The sequence below is a fragment of the Mauremys mutica genome, chromosome 16, assembly GCF_020497125.1.
Source record: "Mauremys mutica isolate MM-2020 ecotype Southern chromosome 16, ASM2049712v1, whole genome shotgun sequence".
Classification (NCBI taxonomy): Eukaryota; Metazoa; Chordata; order Testudines; family Geoemydidae; genus Mauremys; species Mauremys mutica.
The window spans coordinates 31,265,159-31,290,378 of NC_059087.1; the positions used below are offsets into that span (position 1 = coordinate 31,265,159).

Below are 25,220 nucleotides of genomic sequence, written 5' to 3' on the forward strand. Positions count from 1 at the left end.
GAGTCGATGCTAGCCACGGTAGTGAGGACTCACTCCGCCAACTTAATGCGCTTAGTGTGGACAGACGCAATCGACTGTATAAAATCAATTTCTAAAAATCGACTTCCATAAAATCGACCTAATTTCATAGTGTAGACATACCCTTAGAGGCCCTAAAAATGCCACATCCACCATTACCCTTACCTGGGGCAGCTTATTGTCCAGCCCAGTGCAAACTGGTCCTTGGATGCCCCCAGTACAGCCCATTGACCCCCCCCCAACTGCAGCTACAACCCAAAACACAATCCAGCCACTCAGCCCTTTGCAGCCTCCTGGCGTTGGCTCTCTGGCTCAGGCCCCTCTTCCCTAACAAGGTTTAGTCACCCTGTGCCAGCACGTTTGCACGGGTACAACTGCAGCCACACACAGTACCATACTGTACTGGTAATAGCAGCATCAAACCGCGCCCCAAACCAACAGAATTCTACTGGTACAAAACGTGTGCAGAGCAGGCCTAAGACCCAGGCAGGTTCCGCTCTGTGGCGCAGGGCTTGGGGTTTGTGGCTACATTCCCTGACTGCAGCAGAAGCAATAACCTCTGTTCTGGCATCCAGGGAAAAATTTCTGTTGAGCGGCCAGAACAATGTGTTACGGTAGCAAAACCCCCAACCGAGCCAAGTGTCTCAGAGATTTGTGTGGATGAAGTGTGTAAACATGGCCTGTCTCAGCCCATTTCGTCCCCTTGCAGACAGCTGGTGAGAGCAGCCCTGACACCTGCACCAGAGCTGAAGGCAAATGACGGTTACCATTGCCTCCCTGGGCCAGAAGCTTCCATCCAGCCTTCCCTGCTTCAGACACTGTCCTCCACCTTCCCTCCAGTGACAGCAGCAGCCTTCAGGGGCCAAGGCTCAGCAACCTCCCTCTTGCTGGGTGGGGCTGAGACGGGCGTGCTGGGCCCCAGCCTCGGGGTGGGTACCTGCTCTCTCTGATTGGCACTCGGAAAACACATCGGGTAGAGGAAGCAGCAGTGAAGAATGGGGGGTGGCTGGAGGAACAGGGCCAGCGGCTGGGTGATCAGGACCCCCCCCAATGGCACTTGGGAAAAGGGGGCAGAGGAGAGCTAACGAGTGACTAACACTAACCACCTCTAGGGCACTTTCCCTCCACAACTCTCAAAGCACTTTGCACTGGTGGGTAAAGTAGCATCATCTCCAGTTGACAGATTGGGGAAACTGAGGTTAAGCAGGTCAGTGGCAGTCAGCAGCAGAACGCAGGTCTCCTGCCTTCCAGTCCAGTGGTCTGTCCACTATGCCCTAGTGCAGAGGTGGGCACACTTATCGGCCCAGAGGCCACATCTTATGGCGGGCTATGATTGCTCAGAAAATTAGAGGTTGGGATGCAGGAGAGGGTGAGGGCTCCAGCTAGGGGTGCAGGCTCTGGGGTGGGGCTGGGGATGAGGAGTTCAGGTTGTGGGAAGGTGCTCTGTGCTGGGACCGAGGGGTTCAGGGCTGGGGGAGGGGGTTGGGGTGCAGGAGGGGGTCGGGGTGCAGGAGGGGGTCAGGGGTGCAGGCTCTGGGCAGTGCTTACCTCAAGCAGCTCCCGGAAGCAGTGGCATGTCACCTCTCTGGCTCCTATGTGGAGGCGCTTCCAGACAGCTGCCCTGTCTGCAGGCACCACCCCTGCAGCTCCCATTGGCCATGCTCTTGGGGCAGGGGCAGCGTGCTGAGGCCCCTGGCTGCCCCAACATCACTGCTTCCGGGAGCCGCGCAAAGTGGGGCAAGTCCCTGACCCCACTGCAGCACTGGAGCAGGGCAAGCCCCAGACCCGCTCCCCTCCGGGAACTCGAGGGCTGGATTAAAACGTCTGAAGGGCCAGATGCGGCCTCTGGGCCGGTTTGCCCACCTCTACCCTGGGATAGAGGAAGGCTAGGAGAGGTGTAGAAGGGCAGAGTTCTGCACACATGCAGTGGGAAGGCAGCCAGGACAGAGGGAAAGTTCCCTAAGGACTCCAGAGATGGAGTTAATGAGACTCCCCTGCTCTGGCTAACAGGCTGAGTCAGCTGAATAGCTCTTCATGGAATCCTAAAGCCTGAGACCTGGTTACCTGAGCTCCCAACCCCCCTTCACAAACTGTAAACTCACAGGGATTGCTTTGGCACTGGACTGCTGCCTCCTGTAGGATGGAAGGGGTCAGCCCCAAGACAGAGCCAGGAGGGTGGAGAGAGGATGTACATCTGGCCAAGGACAGAAGGGAAATAGGCAGCACCAGGGGATCTTGAACATCTGTGCAGTGCAGACAGGAGCTGAGTAGGAACACGGCAGAGGCCCTCAGCACAGCAAGCAGCATGGGACTGCATGGGCTGCTTTGGAGGAGAGCAGAGCTGAGCCTAGAGTGGGATTAGCCTGCCTGTGCAGAGCCCCGGTGCGAGCTTTGCAGGTGATTAAACGGCAGTGCCATCAGGGGCAGGCAGGAGCAAGTCCACCCTCCCTTCCCCAAAGCCATTTCCTGGTCTGCAAGAAGGGCTTTTTCTGGCTCGTCAGCTGGCGCGCTGCCAGCACAGGAGGGCGAGCGTCCAGGCTGTGGTGCAGGTTCCAGTAAGGGGCTATTTTTATCCTCTGTCTCACTCTTATTCAGCACAGGGTGGGGAGGGGGAGCCGGGGAGAACAGAGCGAAACAAACAGAGCAGCAGACGAGACAGGCTGGGGAATCAGCTGCATTTCAAGAGCGGGAGAATCGACAGAGCCAAGCAAGGGGCAGCGAATACCAGGAGCCCCCCTTGTGAGACAGCAGATTTGCTGCCAGGTTTCAGAGCAAACCCCGAGCTAGCTGCAGACATGCCACCTCCTCTTACCCAGCCCCATTCCACTTGCCATTGCCAGCGGCTCACGGAAACGAGGGAAGTGGCTCTGGAGTCAAAGGAGCTGAAGCTCCTCCCCCAGGAGCTGGGATAGGATTTTCCATCCCTGATCAAAAGAGCTTCTTCAAGGCATGGAAGTGCTGGTGCAGGGGTGATCAAAGTCCTCTCTTGGGCCCAGCAGAAGGGCAGGACAGAGGGGCAAGCGGCTGCAAAGGCCTGCATGGGCTCAGAGAACAAGGGAATGACAGTCCAATGACATCTCCTCCATCATGTCTGTGTCCCTAGCGCAGAAGCCTCGGAGCTGCCTCTCTTTACAGGCTATTCGCTGAGCCACGCCCTTGGGACATCCACCCGGGACCCTTTAGAGAAGCTGCGAGCATAGCTCCTTAATAGGCATCGCTAGCAATGATCCAGCCGCTCCCCTCAGCCGGGCCAGATCCACCCACTGAGGTGCAGCTGGCATCACACACACTGATCAGAGACACTTTTCTTCATCTAGAATTTAATACTTTCGAACACCCCTGGGAAGCAACGCGGGAATGGGAGCGCTGCATGGAGGGGCAGGAGAGGTTGCTGGGGGATGTGGTTGACCCCCACCAGCTGAGAACAACGGTGGCATGGAGATTCAGGTGCTGTGGGAGCTCATCCTGGTGATGGGGTCAGCGGTGACTGAAGAACCCCTGAGGATGGTTGTACTTGAATGGCTTCATCCGGTTGGGCCCCCTGCAAGAGGAGATGAAAGAGCGGGGAGGTGAGGCTGCAGTATGCACTAGACCAGGGGTTCCAACCTTTTTCTTTCTGAGGGCCCCCAACATGCTATAAAAACTCCACAGCCCACCTGTGCCACAGGAACTGCTTTTCTGCACCTACAAGCCAGGGCTGGCGTTAAGGGTTAGCAAGCAGAGCAATTGCCCAGGGCCCCATGAAGCTAAGTTACTCAGGCTTTGGCTTCAGCCCCGGGTGGCAGGGCTCAGGGCCCTAGGACTTTGGCTGGCTGTCTAACGCTGGGCCTGCTGGGCGAACCCCCGAAACCTGCTCAAGACCCCGGGTGGCCCCGGAGTCCTGGTTGAGAAGCCCTGCACTAGACCTTTCAATGGAGGGGGATCTCAAGTATGGGTGCAGAGGAAACAAACCAGGAGCCTAAGGGCTGAGCCTCATTCAGAGTGTCTACTGCAGGGAGCGTCACAGTCTCATTCCAAGAGCCATTTGCCCCAGTGTAAAACTGCCAGGACAATTAGGCTCAAAAGCAGTAAGTAGCTGCTCAAGTTGGCCAGGGATCTGCAGGGCAGAGAGAGACGGGGAGGATGCTCGGACTGGAACCACAGCACTATTTGGGGGGAGCTTACCCAGCGACTGTTCTTTGGCTGAGGATGGACGGGGGCGATTGGTGAGCATTAGTCCAGTGCTCAAAGAAAGGGATAAAATGGCGAGAGGCACCTGCCAGAGCAGGAGAACCTGCTTGTTAGAATGAGGTGTGTGTGGTGGGTTCAGCAGGAGACCCCCGACCAGGGGGATGCTCCTGAGAGCCCATTTCTGGGGGGTGGGGGAGGAGCTTCTACCTAGGGGCAGGACAGACCACGGGGAGGCACCATTTAAGGTCAGTCACTCATGGTTAAGGGCCAGACCAGCAGGTGTGGATGAGCCCAGGAGGGACTTCTTGGCAAGGAGCAGCTGCCATCTATTCCACGCCATGGCAAAGAGCAGGGGCAGCTACTAGAGAAACAAGAGACTCAGCACACAGGTCACCACACTGAATGGCTCTGCCCAGGATCTCGACAGCTCAGGTGCAGGATTCAATCAAGGGCCTGCATGGGGCAGATCAGTTGAGGGGGTGGCGGGGAGGAGAGAAATCAGCCTCAAACATCAAGGCCTGGAAAACGGAGTAAATGGCATTGGCTGATCTCGCTCCTGGGTGGAAGTGTTCCACATGCCAACTGCAGCAGAGAGAAGCCGGGGACAGGAGGAACTGCCTGCTCATGGGCGTGGGGGAAAGAGATCTCTCTGCAGGCAGCAAACAAGATGCTTCAAGTGATGCTCAGCTGGTTCAAGTGTAAGGTGGGAGGGAAGTGATCTGCAGAGCTGCACATTCCAGGGAACAGTGCAGCTCTAGAAACTACCTCATTAGACGGCCTCTGATTCACTTCATATTAATTGTTTACCTCCCTGGTATGTCCCCCACATGGAGTCTTGCTGGCCAGAGAGCTACGTATGGTCCCTGTGTGTGTCTGCACTGGCTCCAGCGCAGCCCTCTGCCCGCTCCCCAAGGCTTCCTGGCAGCGGGCTGGGTCCTCACCTGACAAGACGCAGGCACATCTTCTCCTGGGGGAACTCCTTGGGCCCTTCCACGCTGGTGTCGTGGGACTCTGTTTCCAGGTAGACGTCCAGCACGACACACAAGCGCTGCAGCTGGTTGGTCAGGAGCTGGTAGCCAGGCTTTGGCCCGCACAGCTCCTTGTAGCACACATTGACCTCGCTCTCCATTGCCTGCAAGAGCCGGGGGGTGGGATCAGTCTCATGAGGAACCCTGGCCAGCTGATCACTCGTTACTTTCCCTTTCTACACCATGGGCAGTCACAGAATCACAGAATCTCAGGGTTGGAAGGGACCTCAGGAGGTATCTAGTCCAACCCCCTGCTCAAAGCAGGACCAATTCCCAACTAAATCATCCCAGCCAGGGCTTTGTCAAGCCTGACCTTAAAAACCTCTAAGGAAGGAGATTCCACCACCTCCCTAGGTAACCCATTCCAGTGCTTCACCGCCCTCCTAGTGAAATAGTGTTTCCTAATATCCAACCTAAACCTCCCCCACTGCAACTTGAGACAATTGCTCCTTGTCCTGTCATCTGCTACCACTGAGAACAGTCTAGCTCCATCCTCTTTGGAACCCCCTTTCAGGTAGTTGAAAGCAGCTATCAAATCCCTCCTCATTCTTCTCTTCTGCAGACTAAACAATCCCAGTTCCCTCAGCCTCTCCTCATAAGTCACGTGCTCCAGTCCCCTAATCATTTTATTGCCTCCACTGGACACTTTCCAATTTTTCCACATCCTTCTTGTACTGTGGGTCCCAAAACTGGACACAGTACTCCAGATGAGGCCTCACCAATGTCGAATAGAGGGGAATGATCACATCCCTCGATCTGCTGGCAATGCTCCTACTTATACAGCCCAAAATGCCGTTAGCCTTCTTGGCAACAAGGGCACACTGCTGACTCATATCCAGCTTCTCGTCCACTGTAACCCCTAGGTCCTTTTCTGCAGAACTGCTGCTTAGCCAGTCGGTCCCCAGCCTGTAGCAGTGCATGGGATTCTTCCTTCCTAAGTGTAGGACTCTGCACTTGTCTTTGTTGAACCTCATCAGATTTCTTTTGACCAAATCCTCCAATTTGTCTAGGTCACTCTGTATCCTATCCCTACCCTCCAGCATATCTACCACTCCTCCCAGTTTAGTGTCATCTGCAAACTTGCTAAGGGTGCAGTCCACACCATCCTCCAGATCGTTAATGAGGATATTGAACAAAACCAGCCCCAGGACTAACCCTTGGGGCACTCCACTTGATACTGGCTGCCAGCTTGACATGGAGCCGTTGATCACTACCCGTTGAGCTTGACGATCTAGCCAGCTTTCTATTCACTTCATAGTCCATTCGTCCAGCCCATACTACTTTAACTTGCCGGCAAGAATACTGTGGGAGACTGTATCAAAAGCTTTGCTAAAGTCAAGGAATAACATGTCCACTGCTTTCCCCTCATCCACAGAGCTAGTTATCTCTTCATAGAAGGCAATTAAGTTAGTCAGGCATGACTTGCCCTTGGTGAATCCATGCTGACTGTTCCTGATCACTTTCCTCTCCTCTAAGTGCTTCAGAATTGATTCCTTGAGGACCTGCCCCATGATTTTCCAGGGACTGAGGTGAGCCTGACTGGCCTGTAGTTCCCCGGATCCTCCTCCTTCCCTTTTTTAAAGATGGGCACTACAGTAGCTTTTTTCCAGTCATCTGGGACCTCGCTCAATTGCCATGAGTTTTCAAAGATAATGGCCAATGGCTCTGCAATCACGTTTGCCAACTCCCTTAGCACCCTCTGATGCAGCGCATCCGGCCCCATGGACTTGTGCTCGTCCAGCTTTCCTAAATAGTCCCAAACCACTTCTTTCTCCACAGAGAACTGGTCATCTCCTCCCCATACTGTGCTGCCCAGTGCAGCCGTCTGGGAGCTGACCTTGTTCGTGAAGGCAGAGGCAAAAAAAGCACTGAGTACATTAGCTTTTTCCACATCCTCTGTCACTAGGTTGCCTCCATCATTCAGTAAGGGACCCACACTTTCCTTGACTTTCTTCTTGTTGCTAACATACCTGAAGAAACCCTTCTTGTTACTCTTAACATCTCTTGCTAGCTGCAACTCCAAGTGTGATTTGGCCTTCCTGATTTCACTCCTGCATGCCTGAGCAATATTTTTATGCTCCTCCCTGGTCATTTGTCCAACCTTCCACTTCTTGTAAGCTTCTTTTTTGTGTTTAAGATCAGCAAGGATTTCACTGTTAAGCCAAGCTGGTCACCTGCCATGTTTACTATTCTTTCTACACATAGGGATGGTTTGTTCCTGCAACCTCAATAAGGATTCTTTAAAATACAGCCAGCTCTCCTGGACGACTCTCCCCCCAAGTTATTCTCCCAGGGGATCCTGCCCATCAGTTCCCCGAGGGAGTCAAAGTCTGCTTTTCTGAAGTCCAGGGTCCGTAGTCTGCTGTTCTCCTTTCTTCCTTGTATCAGGATCCTGAACTTGACCATCTCATGGTCACTGCCTCCCTGGTTTCCATCCACTATTGCTTCCCCTACTGATTCTTGCCTGTCCTTCCTGAACAGTTTATATCAGTGGTCCCCAACCTTCGCCAGATGACGAGCCATGGAGGACAGTGGCGGCGGACGAGCATCTGCCGAAATTCCACTGACAAGCAGCAACGTCAATAGGTGTCGCCGCCGAAATGCTGCTGACAAGCAGCGCCATCCAGAGGCGTCGCCGCTAAAATACTGCAAAACATCGGCAGCATTTTGGCGGCGACGCGTCTGGATGACGCGTCTGGATGACGCAGCTTGTCAGCAGCATTTTGGTGGATGCTTGTCTGCCAACCAGTATGCGGGCACACTTGGATGCCCTGGCGGGCGCCATGGTGCCCACAGGCACTGCATTGAGGACCCCTAGTTTATATCCATCCATGACAGTTCTCCAGTCGTGATTTATCCCACCAGGTCTCTGTTATTCCAATCACATCATAATTCCTTGACTGCACCAGGACTTCCAGTTCTCCCTGCTTGTTTCCCAGGCTTCTTGAATTTGTGTATAGGCACTTAAGATAACTTGCTGATCGTCCTGCTTTTTCAGTATGAGGCAGGAGTCCTCCCCTCTCGCGCTCTCCTGCTTGTGCTTCCTCCTGATATCCCACTTATCTCAGGGCTTTGGTCTCCTTCCCCCGGTGAACCTAGTTTAAAGCCCTCCTCACTAGGTTAGCCAGCCTGCTTGCGAAGTGTCTCCTCCAGGGACCCCCCCATCTGCTGCAGGAACCTTGCTTTATGGTGAAGGGGCTGGCTCGACACCCCCGGAAACCCAAGATCTCTCCGTCCTCCCCCATCCCTCCTCAGCAGGCCCGGTACAGTTGCTACCAAGATGCTTCAGCCAGGCTACCTCCCAAAAGGCGAGAGAGGAGTTCAGACTCCATGGCCCACTGACCCCCCGGCCTCTGCCGTGCCTGCTGATCTACTCCTTCCAACAGGCCAGTGACTGGCATCACACAGCAGTGGCTCTGGCACTTCCAAACCACATTAGATCTGACCCAGTGAAAGGACTCCTCTCCTCCTCCCCTCCAGTTTACCCGAATGTTGTCGTCGTTGCTATTGGTTTTCTCCCCTTTCCAGTTCAGACACAGGTTAAAGATGGGTGGCATGGAAGAGTAGCCTGGATTCAGCACAACAGCTGCCTGGAGTTTGGCTGAGACGTGCAAAGGAAGAGATCTAGGATTACACACTACCCCTGAACCTCCCGAGCCCTCAGGGATGCACATGGCCCTGGCACAGCTCTCAAGCCAATGGGCAGCTCCCTACCCCTCTCATCCAGTTTGGCTTGTTTCCAGCACACTGGATCTGCTTTTCGGAATCTAGGTTGATGGCTTGGGAGGACTCTGTCTCCCCCAACCAGCCACTCAGTGACAGAGCCAGAGCATTCTGGAGAACGACTTCGGTACCTGCCAGGGAGGCAATGACGGAAAGAAAGCCAGTGTAGCTTCCAGGCATGGTTATGCCTCCCAGCACTCCAGGGAGGACCCCGGGTGCCAGCCGAGCGAGGGACGAGGGCAGCCATCTTTGTCAGGCCCCCAGATGGCAGACTGAAGCTGTGCGCTGGCTGAAGTCAAAGTCTAGAAGAGCCCACACCAATCACTTACTGGGGGAGGAACAACGGCAGATCCCCCCGGGGCCACTGTCTAGTGAAAGGGCACAGCCGTCCACAAAGGTTGAGACCCACTGATCTAACTGTCCCAACAGCTTCTGCTGCTGACACCTGCTAGTGACGTCTCAGCCTTTCAAGGACCATCAGGCTTGAGGGGTGCATGTCCCACTGGCTGCTTCTGAGTGTCATGTCAGAGGGAACAAGGGAAGCCACATGCAGCACGCCCTGGAGCCGGAGACCAAAGGAAGGGAAACGCACCCACCTGTTCCTCTCTCTACCAGTGCCGTATAATAGAGGTGAGTGTCTTCAGCTAAGCCAGCCTCCACGACGTCTTTGGTGTAAGACAGCTCCTGCAGGGGGATAAACAAAGCTGTGCGCTCAGATCTGCAGCCTGGGCACCAAGGACGGGAAAGTGCAGGGTTACTGATTTGCTTCTGCCATGGGGAACGGGGAGCGTGGGGAGCTGAAGCCGGTCCCTTGCTCTGGCGCTGCACCTAAGGCATCTGCACCTACCAGGTAATCCTCGTAGGGGAGCGCGGCCCACTTCACCAAGTGCGACACGACCTTGGAAGGGAAGAGATGCTGGCACTCGCTGGAGACGGGCACGATGCCATGCTCTGAAAGCAACGACAAAGCCAGCTGAGCAGCACTGAACCCCACAGGCAGGATCAAACCCCACTACCACTGTCTGGGACAATCAAGACAGAACCGGGGGGTGGGAGAAGTGGGTGGGGGAGAAGCTCAGGTACAGTCAAATCTGGAGTCCATGGGCCTCTTTAGTTGAAGTTGACGTCTACAGACACTGAATAGAGGGGCACGCGAGAGCATCCGGCAGCTCACCAGCCTGTGCCGTGATCCCTCCAGAGCCCACAGGCTGGGCAGGGTGGGGCACGTCTGCACATGGACGGGAGAAACTTCGGCAAAGTGCAGGCTGTGAGGGGAGCAACTCAGCTCCCTCCACGTGCCCAGCTGATTCCCAGCACGGTGTTAGAGGGCAGAGCGAACGCAGCCCAATCCAGCTGCTGGGCGCGAGCGAGCCGAAGCAAAGCCTGCCTCACACATGACCAGTAAAACTGCCGGCTACACTCTATCTGCAGAGCCTTCACGGCTGGTGACAGCACCAAAGGCAGAAAGAAGAGCTGGACTTTCTGAAGCCAGGTGGAACTTGCAGCACTGGCCAGTTAGACCAACCTTCCACTGGGTATACGGGGAGTTTGATCTGGCCACCAGGAGACACAAACGGGGCCATCTGTACAGAGCCACTGTAAACAGAGCTCCAACAAGGGGGGGTCAGAGACAATCACTGCAGGGACCAGAGTCTCACTTTCCTGTTCTGAAAGCAGGGGCCGTGTACTGTGTCTGCAGAAAGGACAAGGGAGCATGGGAGTTCTGCCGGCGGAGAGCCATGGAATCCCTTCAAGGAAACATTACTGTCATCTCTTCTAAACAGGATTCAAATGGACAACCCTGCTCTGATGGCCAATGGTCTATGCTCAGGGGAGGAGGGAGATCACTGGGCGGATGCGGTGTCCTTACCAAGTGAAGCAAACTGCTTGTGGAGAGCCAGGCGGGACTGCAGCCTCGTCCTGAGCAACTTCATAGTCATCTCCATGTGGCTGGCACTCAGCGAGTTATCTGCGGTCACTGTGTGCTGCGGACAGGGAGGACTGATCTAGAGCCTGGATTTCCTTCCTCACCCACTAGCAGGGGCCGACAGCTGGTTGTGTTGGAATCCCTTGAGCACAGTATTCCACAGTGCCCAGCACACTGGGAAAATACATTTCCCCTGGTTACTTTCTGGAACATGCCCATCCCCCTCCATCTAATTAGCCTGAAGGAAACGAACTCCCACTTGGGAAGAGGAGCTCGATTTGGCTCCCACCAAACCAACAAGGCTGGGCCATGGCCGAGCCAAACTGTGGAAACACCAGCCTGTCCCTGCCCCAATTCAGCCCCTAAAGCTGCAGTTAGATTCCTGAGCTCAGGAGTGACTGCCATGTGATACTGCAGTAGCCACCAAAGCTAAAAGAATGGCAACTGTTGGCTTCAGATCCCCGGGTAGAGCAGAGGGGACAACAGCCTGGCAGGGCCTCAGGAAACACCCTCCATTGCTAGGGCTTTGCTTTCCAGAGGCTGTGCCTCAGACATACCTGAGGCTGGTCTTTGGGGAAATGCAGGCCACCCAGCTTCTGCACCCACACGTAGGGGTGCCCCAGGTCTGTCACGTAATCACTCAGGGTCAGGATGCTTAGGAGACAAAAGGAAAATATTGCAATGCCACGCAGGATGGGAGGGTCTCCCCGATGTGAGAGAGCCAGACCTGGAGTGCCTGAAACAGCAGACAGACCCATCTCCCCGACACTGACCAACAGTATGACTCCAGCTCCTGATGCAGCCATGCACACCCAAAGGGACAGGCATCTGAGTCCCGAACTCCAGGTACCCGAGTTCTTTTCCCAGCTAAACAAGGCTTCCATTATAGACAAGCCACCATATCACCCAGCTGTTCTGGAAGCAGCAGCCCAGCCTGAGTGTAGGGTATTGCCATTTGGCCTGGCTGCCCCAGGCGTCCTGGCCTAGAAAGCTTCCCCAGAGCGCACGCTGGCAAGAGAAGCCCTTTACGTCCCACGTCATGATGGGACCGACGCAAGCACGCTGGTCGCCTGCTCTAGGCTGCCCTGCCTGACTGGCCTCCATGGGCGAAGCTGGACATGACAAAGGGCAGGGGCAGACATACAGCCAACTCACCCAACTTTATCGAACTGGAACTGGTTGGCTGGATTTGGAGTTCTCTTCCCATGATCCCCAGGATACAGGCAGTTCAGCAGGGAGCCTGGAGACAGCAGATCTCTGGGGGACAGGGAAGCCTAAAGTCAGCCACATCGTTTCCAAAACGACAGTGCTCTTTGGGATCATTAAGAGCAGAGTGCACTGGCCATGGATGAAGCGCATTTCAAGCAGGGCCCCACAGCCACGGATTTCCCCCCTGGCCGTAGAACTGGGATCCAGAATCTCCTTTTCCTGGAGGCTGTCTCCTTGCCCGGCTGTAGCGATAACTGTGAAAACACGACCCGCATGTAACCTGATGCACTGATGGGACGAGTTTGCGGGAACCTGGAGGAGCAGCTGAGAGGGGCGAGCTACACCAAGCCATCTGAATGGTTTGACTCTGAAACCTAAAGATGGCCAATCTGTGGCCTGCTGAAAACAAACTGCAGGGCTGGTGTAAAAGAAATGACTACTAATCTCCCCGCAGACAAGAGGGGCAGCTGGCTGATCACACCATGCCACAGAAACCTTGTTTGAAAGGTGTCTGCACTCGCCACAGAATCCGCACCACGCCCCGAGGGGCACAGGATGCCTGCTGCAGAACACAGGGCCAGCTCGCTGCAAAGCACATGGGGCCCTGAGGCGGAGAGGCAAGTTGGTGAAGGGCAGCTGCAGGCAACAAAGGACCGAGCTGGGAGAGTCTGCAGGCAGCCTGCTGCCAGCTATGACTCCAGTGGAGGAAGCATTTGCTGCACAGGAAACCCCCTCCCCCCAGATGGCAAGGCGGGGGGCTCTGCCGTGCAGGAACACTGCTCTTCCCTGCCCCTGCCCAGCAAGGGGGCACTGCCATGGAGAAAGCTCTCCAAGCCAGGGGGCCTGTCCACTGCCACGCGGACGCTCACGCTATGAGGTGCACAGACAAACAGCCCCCACTTCCCATCTCATCCCTGGAGCCCCTTCAGAACTGGGCATTTTCTGTTGAATTAATGTCCAGGGCAGGTTTCTGCAGTTGCAGTTTCAGCCCAGTTCTCACACTAATCAAACTTGGATGGGTTCTCCGGCAGAAGGCATTATCCACGGCTCTTGAGACAAGGTGACCCGCAGAACAAGGAGGTGGAGGGAGAGTGCCAGACACAGGCCTGGGGAAGGGAAGGAAACTATTCATCTGCAAGATGGTAATTAAATGCGACAAGCAGATGAGATGCCCCAGCCTCTCCTCTGCCTGGGCAATAACCTATTAATCTGGGCCCGCTGCACGCGGCACTCCAAGGGGAGCAGATTTGTTTTCCCACGTGACCATCTCCCTTTACCCTGATCCCTCAGTCTCACTGCAGGGGATAAATGAGATTAGAGAAGGACTCTGTCTCTGTACCAACGACTCAGCCTGCTGCACCGCGCCCCGCCCCAACCTCCCCCGAACTGGAGCTGAGTGAACAGCTGCATCCCCCTGGCGGCTGGCCAACAAAGGGCTGCGGGATGGGTCCCCCTTGCTGAAGGGAAGGACGCTGCATGAGCAATGCGGCCAACTGCTTCGGTCAGGAGGATTTTCAAGTCTACAGCTCTCCCTGCTGGTAGTCGCCTCGTGCGGGGAAGGCTGAGATAAAGCCCAGGTCCAAGCTCTGCTGGGCTGCTCAAGCCAAGGCAGGATGAGAAATGCAGGCAGCATTTCAACTGAAAGTAGCTTGTAACTTTTCAGCCGGAAAAGGGAGGAGTGAGGCACATCCTGACAACAGCTTTCCCTTCTCAGTCCCGCCGCTGCTTTTTAGAGGTCAGGGGAAGGAGTCCTGCTAAGCACTCTGCCGTGCTCAACACCCAGTCAAGCCTGGCACGTGGGCTGCCTGGCACGGGATATTTGAGGGTCACTTTGAACAGAGAACGCTGAGGACAGCAGCTCCTCTGTGGTGAGGTCAATGCCAGACAAATTCCATCCCCAATGCAGGACTGGGAACAGACTTGGCCTTGACACCTCCGCGGACTCAGCTTACCCAGCACTGATGGGCGTGGTCATCTCCGTAGCAGTGGTCACCTTGGTTTTCACTGTCATGACATTGAGGTTGATCAGGTAGTAGAAGATCAGGTGGAGCACGCTGTCGTCTGTGCAGTGACATTGGTGATGGGGTGGGAAAGAAAAGCCATTTGTGGGGATGAAGGAGCAGAGTAGAGAAGAAAGGAAGAAAACTATCAAGAGGAGCCCATACCACTTTCACTGGCTCATGTGGCCGCTGACTGGGCAGATGTAGACACTGACACCAAATGGGGGGAACTATGTACAATTCTAAGCTAGAAATCAGGGGAAGGAAACTTGAATAGGGGAGTCAGTGATCCAGGTGAACGGGAAGTGCAGGGGCAGCATACAATATCCCGCCCTGGGATCTGGCCAGGCCACTGGGCTTAACACCCCTTCTCTAACGAGATGTGCTGAGGATCTTGACTAAGCACAGGTGGTTCTAGGTCTCCTCGGAAAGACAGTCTGATCCCCTGGCCTCAGGCCAGAGCGCTGGGGCAATGCTGTCTCAAAGCAAAGCAGTGCCCCTTGCCGAACTCCCAGCACCGCTTTTCCTTGGAGCTTTCCCAGCCAAGTACTGACCAGGCTCATCCTGCTTGGCTTGTGCAACAGGACAAGATCCAGAGCCTGAGACTGGACAGCTGTAGGCCCTACATTCTGCTACCCTGGGGATCCTACCTATGAGAGAAGCGTGCAACACGTGGCCAAGGAACCCCTCTCTCCCTGGCCAAGCCCCATGTAGAGGCGTTTCTGCTGGAGGAGGCAGAGCCAAGTGCTTCCACGTGAGCCTGGGGGCGCAGAGCTGCTGGTGCAGAGGCCAAAAGGCACAGCCAGAGGGCCCTGATTTTTGCACCAATGGCTCTATGTTCTCAGAACTGACAGATAAAACCCTGCTCCCCTGTGCCTGAGAGCAGACAAGCAAACAAAGAACTGCCTAGGGACTACCGAGGACCAAACGCCCCGGCCCATCCAGAGGGCATGAGAATACCACACAGTGGGAAGCCAGACGAGTTTCCCTCCCCAGAACAGCTGCGCCAGGGTGCTCTGGCAACTCCACCAGTACCACAGTTGGAGTTCACTTGTCTTTGTCCCCCACCACCTACATGGAATGGTTTGGCTCACTCTGGGCCGACCTGCCATGAAGATCATTGCTCAGTCACACAGGGGGGGCTCTTGTGACTCACCCCCAGGTGGAACTTTGAAACTCGACCCTTCAGGCCACATTCTGATCTCACAGGCCCAGGTGTACATCCAATGGCTCACTGAAGTCAATGGATTTACACCGAGATCAGAACCCGACTCTCAGTGTCTAATGCCCTTGTACCTTTGCACTTGAGGTCAATGGTAACAGACAGGGGGTGTCTCTTCAGCATCTCCTTGCGCTTGTCATCTAGCTGCACACCCAGCGTGGGGCGGCGACGCTTCTGCAGCAGGGGAGAGCAAAATCACAGTGCCTGAAAACGTCACATTCTTCCCACCCCACGGCGACGTGCTGATGGCAAACGGGGCAAGCTTCTCTGTCTTTTGCAGGCATAACAATGCTTAGCACTTACACAGTAACTTAATTATAACTACTCCATGCAGCATCCTGGATGCCAGGTAGGGAATTTATAGATAGGGAAACTGAGGCACAGAGCTGTGACTTGTCAAGTCCACAAAGGGTAATCGGGGTGAGATCTCAGGAGCTGCTGAGTGCTCTCTCCGACAGCATCTGCACGTCTGACTGCCCGTACTCGGTGTGCACCTTCTGCCAAAGCACTAAGAACCTGAACCCTATGAGGAATGAGCAATGCCTAGCATACACAGAGCCCAGTCATGCAAACCTCCTCGGAGAAGGTTTTCAAAGGCCCTGAGGGCAGTTCGGTGCTCAACTCCCACTGCCTTTGAAAAGGGATTGAAAATGAAAAGGGCTCTGAGAACATTAACCCTCACATCCTCTCCTTGGGAGGTGTGACAAAGGGAGAATTTTGGTAATATTTTTATTAGTCCTCTGCATGCCTCAGTTTCCCCCGAGCTTTGCATTGCTATGCATGGAGTATAAAGGGTTAAAAAGCATGGGGCAGAGCAGGGGACAGGAGGTGTTGGGCCATGTAACTGTCGGGGTGTGTGTGTGTAAATGGGTGTGTCAGGACTGGCTGAAACTGACCCATATCAATGGAGGATCCGGAAAGGCAAAGGGAACCCCAATAGCCAGGACATTCACACCTAGCAACCCACAGCCAAGAGGAAGCAGGGAGAAGCAGAACAAAGGCCTGGAGCTGGAGAACAAAGGGGAAAGGTGGCAGGGAGCTAAGAGCTCGCCTCCGGAGTCAGACGGACCCCAGGGGCTCAGGGGAAAGGGACAGATGGCAGTGCTGGGCAGGGTGAATTCTACCCTTTGCCTCTCCACACCAGGGTAGAAAAAATGAGGTTTTCCACAGCCTGCCCCGCTCCATGCTAACTGAAGGATTTTCCAATTCTGGAGGCCAGGAGACTAAGAAATCGTCAGCTGTGTTTGGCAAGGCTGCCTAGTGGCACTGCAGATACTCTAGGAGCACAGTGTAAGTCCTTGGGGCCCAGTGCACTACAGGGATCACTCCCAAGGGACTGGTTACAGGCTGGGCATGGGGTGGCCAATCTGGGGCTCCGGAGTCACATGCAGCTCTTCGGAGGTTAATATGCGGCTCCTTGTCTAGGCACCGACTTCGGGGCTGGAGCTACAGGCGCCAACTTTCCAGTGGGCTGAGGGGTGCTCACTGCTCAGCCCCTGGCTCTGCCACAGGCCCTGCCCCACTCAACCCCTTCCCACCTGCCCCCCCACCCCAAGCCTGCCGTGGCCTCACTCTTCCCCCGCCCCGAGCCTCCTACATGCCACAAAACAGCTGATCGGCAGGGCTGCCAGTGGGTGGGAGGCGCGGGGAGTAGGGTGGGGGAGCTGACGCTGACGTATGACTGTGGCTCTTTGGCAATGTACAGTGGTAAATTCTGGCTCCTTCTCAGGCTCAGGTTGATCACCCCTGGACTAGAGCCTGTGGATCTGTGACAGGTGGCATCGTCGGTCCTATTTCACGTTGAGGCCCAGAGGAGAAGTGACTTGCTCAAGGTCACACATTGGATCAGCGGCAGAGCAGGGAAGAGACTCAGCCCCCCACTCTAAGCACTATCCAATGCTTCACTGGCAGAAACAAAAGTGGGTCCACCCCCGTGAGGCGAGAGTAGAGCAGACCCCAGAATTTCCATATTGGGGCTGTGCTAGTCCCTTACCGTGGTCTGCTCCTCTTCAGCATCAGAATCACTCTCGTCATCTGCACATGCAAACAGAGGGATAAGCAAGAGCCACACGCAGGGATCCATTGGAGAGACTGTCCAAACATCGCGGTGACCAGGAGGTACCCTGGCACCGCATGCCCCAGGGACCCACTGCCCCAGCACTGCCTGGGGAGACACTGTTGCCCCACTGGTGCGTTACATGCCTTTTGGCCCCTTTACAGCCTCTCAGTACTGAGAGCCCCGTGTGCCACTGGGCAGCGCTGGAGGGACTCTTACTAACACTCGCCAGCCTGTCTCTCCAGGAGGGTGAGTCGGGTGTGAGGGACGAGCCAGGGCTATTGAAGCTATAGAGCGAGTTAAGCCCTGCCCAAGAACAATGCTGCTCCTGGGGTCCTTCCACCACCCCCCGCCCCCAGTACCAGCAGGCAGCTGGGGATACCAAGTTATAACTTACCTTGGGAGTCCTCTGGTGGCTTGTAGAGGGCTTTGGCTTCTTCCACACTCCCTTCGATTGCCACAGCCAGCTTCTTATCTGTGGAGGGCAAAGCACCATTCAGCACATCTTGAGGTAGGAAGCCAGGCAGTTAAAGGGAAGGTTGCTGCTGCCGGCCACCTAGAGAGGCATCAGGCTTGGAAGCAAGGATGCCAAGGAGTTAGTCAAGTTACTTCTGTAGCCTCTTTCCCACTCGCAACAGGCAGGTTCAGTGCCTAGTGGGCAGCTGATCTGAACCTGCAGCGTCACTTGCATCTCGGCGGCACAGTGCAAGACATTTTGTTTGTAAGCATTCTCCAGAGCCGTGGTGAGATCACCCTCCCATCCAATGCTTTGTGCACCTCTCCACAGCAGTAATGATATCCAGACACTCTAGTGACATTGTGGGGCGAGGAGGATCACAAATTTCCCACTCCGATTATTGTTTCACGTTACCCTCCATCGATACGCCCCATTCCCCAAATGCAGGTATCCCCTACATCAGGGGCAAAATGCCAGATGGGTTGTGATCCTGCTTTAAATGGATTTTGTGCAATGCAACACCCACCAAGGCATTTTTACCAGGCTCATCGCTGTAGCAGGTAACTGCATCTGGGCTGAGGAGCCTCAACTGAGACATCCCAAGAAGAAAGAGAGGAAAGCTGGTCAGCAGCATTTGGCATGCACATCTCTGCATGTCAGCCATTGGAAGGAGTGAGTAAAAAGAACAATTCAGAACTGATCAAAGGACATCCTTTTTCACACAACATTTAATTAAGACTATGGAACTCACTGCCACTGAAGTTGTTGAGGCCAAGAACTTGGCAAGAATCTAAAAAAGGACAACAAGGAGTACTTGTGGCACCTTAGAGACTAACAAATGTATTTGGGCATAAGCTTTCATGGGCTAGAACCCACTTCATCAGATGCTTGAAGTGAAAAATACAGGAGCAGGTATAAATACATGAAAGGAAGGGGATTGCTTTACCAAGTGTGAGGTCAGTCTAATGAGATAAATCAATTAACAGCAGGATACCAAGGGAGGAAAAATAACTTTTGAAGAGAGTGGCCCATTACAGACAGTTGACAAGAAAAAAAGGACTGGTCATGTATACGGATAACAAGAATATCCAGTTATATTAATCATAGTTTTGGGTGCTTCAGGACATAACTATTAGAGATCAGGTTGAGACTTAATATGGGGGCCCATTATCCCACATCTGCTACTGCAGGCTTCTTACGCCTTCCCCTGAAGCACCTGGTGCTGGCCACTCTCGGAGACAGGACGCTGGAGTAGATTGGCCTTGGGTCCATTCTAGCCTGGCAATCCCTAGAGTCTCAGCCCCAGGAGCTCAGCTGTGGGATTGGCTTAGGGGTTTTCAGGGTGCCCATCAGCACAGTATCCAAGCACTGCACAGAGAATTAGAGAGGGCGACACACTGGGGTTCGACGCTGTGCCCTGTCTGGGCTGTAGGAAGCTCTAAACCTGGGGGCAGGGATTTGGCTATTTTAAAAACCACCAGCTTCTGCTCCAAAGGAGGCTTCTGGCAGGTCTCAGATGCAAGGGAAGAAAGGTGCTCATCCTGCCTGGGAGGAGGGTTTCAGGTTAGCTAATGGGGTGGGCCGGAAAAGGACGGGAGGGACCGAGGGGTAGAAGGGAGAGGAAGAGTGACAAAAAGAAGTGCTATCCCCTGGCTGTGTGTGTTGAGAAGCAGATGACTGTTAAACAAGTCTCAGGGACAGTGAATTTGCTGGGCAAGGAAGGGGGCCCCTTGACTGGCAGATGAAGTTACAGGAGCGGACCGAGGCACAGTCAGCAAGGACATTCGCCTGGGCTCTCCTGGGAGCTGCCAACCCATGTGCTTTGACAGAGGACTTAGAATCATAGAATCTCAGAGTTGGAAGGGACATCAGGAGGTATCTAGTCCAACCCCCTGCTCAAAGCAGGACCAATCCCCAACTAAATCATCCCAGCCAGGGCTTTGTCAAGCTGGGCCTTAAAAACCTCTAAGGAAGGAGATTCCACCACCTCCCTAGGGAACCCATTCCAGTGCTTCACCGCCCTACTAGTGAAATAGTGTTTCCTAATATCCAACCTAGACCTCCCCCACTGCAACTTGAGACCATTACTCCTTGTTCTGTCATCTGCTACCACTGAGAACAGTCTAGCTCCATCCTCTTTGGAACCCCCTTTTAGGTAGTTGAAAGCAGCGATCAAATCCCCCCTCATTCTTCTCTTCTGCAGACTAAATAACCCCAGTTCCCTCAGCCTCTCCTCGTAAGTCGAGGGGTTGGATCACCTCCTTACTGCACACGAGCCACACAAGGGATGGGAGCCATGTCAATTTCAAGGCTCTGCCTGGACCACGTCTCCCTGACAAGTTACAGGCTTTGTCCCACTAGAGGAAGCCACGCAGGAGCTGATCTCCCAAGCCGTACCCAGCAAGCAGTAAGGCCTGGGCCAGGCTGCTACATCGTTCGGCGTGCGAAAAACCCACCCCTCTGAGCACCATTGGCCTAACCCCCGGTGCAGACACAGCTAGGCTGACAGAAGAATGCTTCCATTGCTTGGGGTGCTGGAGGGCTGACACCAATGGAAACACCCCTTCCATCACGGGGGTATGTGCATAGCTCCACCAACATAGCTACGCCGCTGTTCTCCCAACAGCGCAGACATGGCCTTCGACAGCCCTTTCCGAATGGTCCTGGATCACGACAGCCCAACAGGCAGAAGTGCCAAGTGCCAACGCCATACTGTGGGGGCTGTTGACGTGGCATATCTAAGGTGGGCTTCTGGCTTTAAAGCCGTCACTGCAGCAGTGCCCACAATCCCTGATCACCTTGAGTGGGCCACCAGGGCTGGAGGGGGCAGAGGTTTGAAAAGAGCTCTCAAAGGAGGAGTGTGGGAGGGATTCAGCCGCAGCAGCCAAATGAATTAGGTTCTCAAATGATGCTGCTTTGTCAGGCTGGCTCACAGGTTGTGGCTACACAGGCCGTGCAGAAGCAGCGGAGGCAGAGTGGATCGGATGAAGCAGAGTTATCCACGAGTCTTGCAGCAGCAGGGTTTTCTGCAGGCAGCTGTGAAATGTGGCCCATGGGGGATGGACTCCCCACACCCCTCAGATCACAGCTTTCAATGACACAGATGAAGGCTGTTCTCAACCGCCTTACCCCGACTCCCCCGACACTGATACTCACCACAGGCCTGACCATAGGCATTGGCTTGGACAAAGAGAACATAGAGAGGTGGTGGCAAGTGTCTAGCCGTCTCATACTGCTTGTGTGCCTGGTCGAAAGGCATGAAGAGATACTCTTGGACAGGGAGGGAGGCCTGGCGGGACACAAATCATACACACACACACACACACCCCATTAGTACTGGAATACTTTACACACCAGCCCAGTCACCGAGTGGTTTGTGCTCTATGCTGCAGTGCAGGAGACCTGGAACCTGTGCCAGGAGCACACACAACCCTCTGGGCAGAGACGATCCTTGGGGTGTTCAGCAGCAGCCACCAGGGTAACAGGGGGAGGACTAATGGCTCCTTCACCCACTCTTCCCAGTCAAGTCTGATGCAAGGGGAGGAAGCTACAATTGCTCTCCATGGAAGGTCCCATCTAATGAGTCTTCTGCCAGCACCTCAGCAGGGGCCGCTGCACAATGAGATTGCACAGGAAATCCTTGCCCTGGGAGGATCTGGAAGCGCAGGTAAAGGAGCAGGAAATAGTTCCAACACCTCCGAACAGCCTCAGTCCCCATGCTCCCAGTGCGCTGAACCTCCTTTTCTGTGGATTTAGACAGCCTGTCCCCACACCATCTACCTCCCAACAACTGAGGGTTAGAGGGCAGACAGGCAAGGGCTAGCACAAAGGGGCTCTGATCCACCTAGCAGGAAACACACAGACTCTCACTGCAAGCGGCCAGTCTCCCAGGCAAAGAGGAGTGCTGGGTTAAGCTCAGAAAGTACCTGCATGATGCTGTTGAGCCGGGGCTGCAGGCTGCTCAGATATTCCTTCTTCACTTCTATCTCCTTCAGGATCTTCTCCTTGTTGGCCAGACACTCCTTATACTTCTCCGCCAGCCTGCACAAGAGAAGCTCATTTACACAAGAGACAGATGTCAGATCAGAATCTCTGCTCCCTGTTGGTGCATTTCTAAACCTCAGGATCCAGAGCTCCTGATTCCACCGTCAGGGGCTCCTGAACTGAGATAGGTCACTCTATGCTTTGAAGTCAGCTTCAGAGCCTATTTCGATCAATATCTGACCTTGCTGTCGCCTCTGAAGTGATGTGATAAATGAAGAGTTCATTAAAATCCAAGGGAAAGGGAAGACAAACAGCAAGAAACTTAGCAGAGCTGGAAAACTGGGAAAGTTGAAAACAACTCTGAAGAGAGTTCAAGAGAGCATGAATCTGTTAAGAGAGAACTGTTGAAGTGGGATCTCCACATGGATCTTCTCAGAGTTGGGTTGTCTGTGGAAGCAGCCCAAACTCCATTCCAGACGAGCTGGTCCCTTCTGGCTTTGGAATCTATGAAAATAAAACTGAGGAGAAACTAGAGAAACTTGAAGAGTACATGTGCCATTTAGTAAACACAGCAACTTATTCCAAGCGCTTTTCTACTCGAAGAAATGACGACATACGAATGGCCTCTCCTTACTCCCCAGATCTGCTCCCATATTAGCATCTCAACTGCTGACTTTAGTGACAAAGCACAGTCATGGTGCTTTTGGGTCTGTTAGCCCTGCAGAGCTAAAACAGCTACAGGAAAGTCTTTTCCATCAGGTGCTGTCATCAGAAGCGTTTTGTTTTTTAATTTTTATCAAGTGCCTATCAATAATAGCTGTGCAAACCCATGGAGGACAATGAGGTTTCACATATCACTAAGGGACTTATTTGGCCTAAAGAACCTTTACTACTGGCTCTGATAAAAGAGAGAGAGACCAGCTTGACTCTCAGAGCCCAAGAGCTGAAACCCCCCTCACCACCTTTAATTGTGAACTGAGGACAACTGCTGATCAGAAAATGGTTCTTTCGCCCCTGTGATTCTTTTAATCAAAAAACAGAATGCCTGAAAATCAAAATATTTTGATTTGGAAATGCCACCGCAGGGTCTGATGGGAGTTGTACTTTGGGTGTCCATTGCTACCATTCTGCTCGATACAGGCTCCTTGATTGGTCTATACATCCCAGGATGTACCATGGTCTCCACTCTTGAAGAGGGATGGCATGTATCATAGTTTTGCATCATGGCAGATGAAGTCCAGCTGGGGAGCCTGGCCCATTGAGAAGAATGAGGCAGCCAAACTACAGCTCCCACTACACACTGCAGTAGCGTTTCAGAATCAAAATATTTCAGCTTTTGAGGATTCAGTCTTTCACCCCAAACAAATGGAGGTTTCCCATGGAAAGCAGAGCCGTTTTGTGAAAAATTCTGTTTTGTGGAAAACTCCATTTTCCATCAGAAAAACAGTTTTGACAGAAAGGCTAAGGCTGTTTGGAATGGAACCACCGAGAAACACGGAACCCCACAATGCCAGTTTTACACAGGCCCTCACTTAGAAATACAGCTTTAGCTAAGCAGCATAGTCATAAATATCACCTGATGTTATGGGAGGGCGTGACTGACTGGAGAATGGCAGAAATGGAAAAACCACAAAGCTTCCAGTCAGAAGAGTTCTCATAAATAAAACCTACTTTTAAGCTAGTTCAAGAGACTGCACCCCACAAATTAGAGTTGCCAAATGAGGGGACGAGACCATGAACACTGTAGGCACTAGGGCTAGGATTTGCACAGGTGACTAGTGATTTAACCACACCTTCCACTCACTTCTGTGGGGAAACCTCACCCTAGCTCTTCTTTGCTTTTTAAAGACGGTTTCCAATGTGCAGACATTTTTAGTGGGGCACTAAAGCAATCCTTTGGCAGGATGCTCCTCCTGAGGTTACCGATGGATGATTTCGGATTGGTGATGGCTCAGCCCGTTAATGATGACCCATTGGAAAGCAGCAATGGACAAAGAATTGCGTGCTCTCAGCGCCACCTTGTGGTGCAACTAGCACAAATTCACAGCCATGGACTTGGCCTGGCATAAAGAACTTCTGGCAAGTGTGATGTGTCTGTGTGCTGCATCATCAACTGCACTAAAAAGACTAAAAATCCCTCATCTAGTATAGGATTGCATGTCAATTCCACAGCCAGTCTTGTGGACACTGGATTTCACAGGCACACAGCTGATCAGATCTAAGTACTGCCACCATGGCAGCATTGCTGGCCCACTCCTTGCTACAAGAATCAGCTTCCAGAGTCAATGAAGTCAAGTGGCCCTATTAAAAAGGGGCTGCCTGAATCAATGACATCACAGAGTTATATTCCTCATAATATACACTCCCCCTTCCTTGTTTGATCCAGGGAGCTCTTATGCTTTTAAAATGCAGAATTACACTCTTCACAGCCCACTTCTGTAAAACAATGGGTGCTGTTCTTCTGGGAAGAGACCGGGGCATAGCTCCGCCCCCTTTCATTAGTCACATGAGAGAAGACTCCCTGAGCTGAGAAACAGGATCAAGACACCGTTCGAAATAAAACAAACTACTGTACAGTAGAAACAGTTCTGAGAGACAGGCCTGTCTGTGTGTTACAAAGAGATCTGCCATTTGTCCTTTAGTAACTACTTTAAACTGACTGTGTAGCCTCTCTTTACTGTTACTGTATCGTTTGGTTATTTTCAAAGAGCACGTCCCTGGGCTGTGATGTACACACCAGCAAACGCTTGGTGCCAGGTAGAGACAGGACTGATCTGAATGGTGGCCCGCTGGCTTACCTTTTGCGCTGCTCCAGCTCCCAGTCGAGGCGGGCCAGGGTCTGTTGGTGGGGCTCATTGAGGGTGATGTCAGGCTTGCTGATTTCTGGAGGAGCCTCTTTGTAAAATTCATCCACGCTCACTAGATCAATCTCCTCATGTTTTGACCTGCAGAGATGGAGGAGGGATGAGTCTGGGGGAGGCTGGGAATCCCGGTGCAGAGCTGCACCATTACCAGCAATCTCAGAACCTCAGCATTCACTGTTTCCCAATTATGAGACCCACTTTGCAACATGAATTACTACAGTTCCAGAGAGCAAAATGGCAACAGGCCCCACACAGTTCAAATCTGAACAGGGCCATTCCTTTCCTGGGTGTTGGCAGCACATGTTCCCTGCCTGGCTGTGTCTCCTGGGATTTACTGAGGAGTCAGCAGAGGGGCAGTCTCACTTTGTGTCAGCTCAGAGATGTGACTGTGGAAGGTGCAGCCTCTGGAATAACTACACTGATGCAGTTCAGTTAAGCATTGTAGAGACTAATCCAAAGAAAACCTCCTTAGACCAGCACGATTCCTATCAAAAACCTTCAGAGTATTTATCCTGACTGTCCTGACTCTTCCCTATGCACCGGTCTCCTTCCACTCTCCCAA

At 53.5% G+C, this 25,220-nt stretch overlaps 1 protein-coding gene across 6 annotated transcripts in view; it reads right to left on the reverse strand.

Moving 5' to 3' along the window:
• Nucleotides 1–3,321: 3,321 nt before the first annotated feature.
• THOC5 (THO complex 5) overlaps nt 3,322–25,220 on the reverse strand; it is a 32,789-nt gene continuing 10,890 nt past the window's right edge. For all 6 annotated transcript variants that reach the window (XM_044989965.1, XM_044989962.1, XM_044989964.1 and 3 more), the window contains 15 exons: nt 24,593–24,739; nt 21,737–21,851; nt 20,967–21,099; nt 17,751–17,828; nt 17,291–17,331; nt 15,372–15,471; nt 14,028–14,136; nt 12,022–12,123; nt 11,424–11,520; nt 10,810–10,924; nt 9,787–9,890; nt 9,536–9,623; nt 8,702–8,817; nt 5,130–5,320; nt 3,322–3,559 (listed from right to left, as the gene is read on the reverse strand). In XM_044989965.1, coding sequence (XP_044845900.1) covers nt 3,496–3,559; nt 5,130–5,320; nt 8,702–8,817; nt 9,536–9,623; nt 9,787–9,890; nt 10,810–10,924; nt 11,424–11,520; nt 12,022–12,123; nt 14,028–14,136; nt 15,372–15,471; nt 17,291–17,331; nt 17,751–17,828; nt 20,967–21,099; nt 21,737–21,851; nt 24,593–24,739 — 1,600 coding nt within the window. In that variant the 3' untranslated portion in view covers nt 3,322–3,495. The remainder of the gene's footprint in view (nt 3,560–5,129; nt 5,321–8,701; nt 8,818–9,535; nt 9,624–9,786; nt 9,891–10,809; nt 10,925–11,423; nt 11,521–12,021; nt 12,124–14,027; nt 14,137–15,371; nt 15,472–17,290; nt 17,332–17,750; nt 17,829–20,966; nt 21,100–21,736; nt 21,852–24,592; nt 24,740–25,220) is intronic.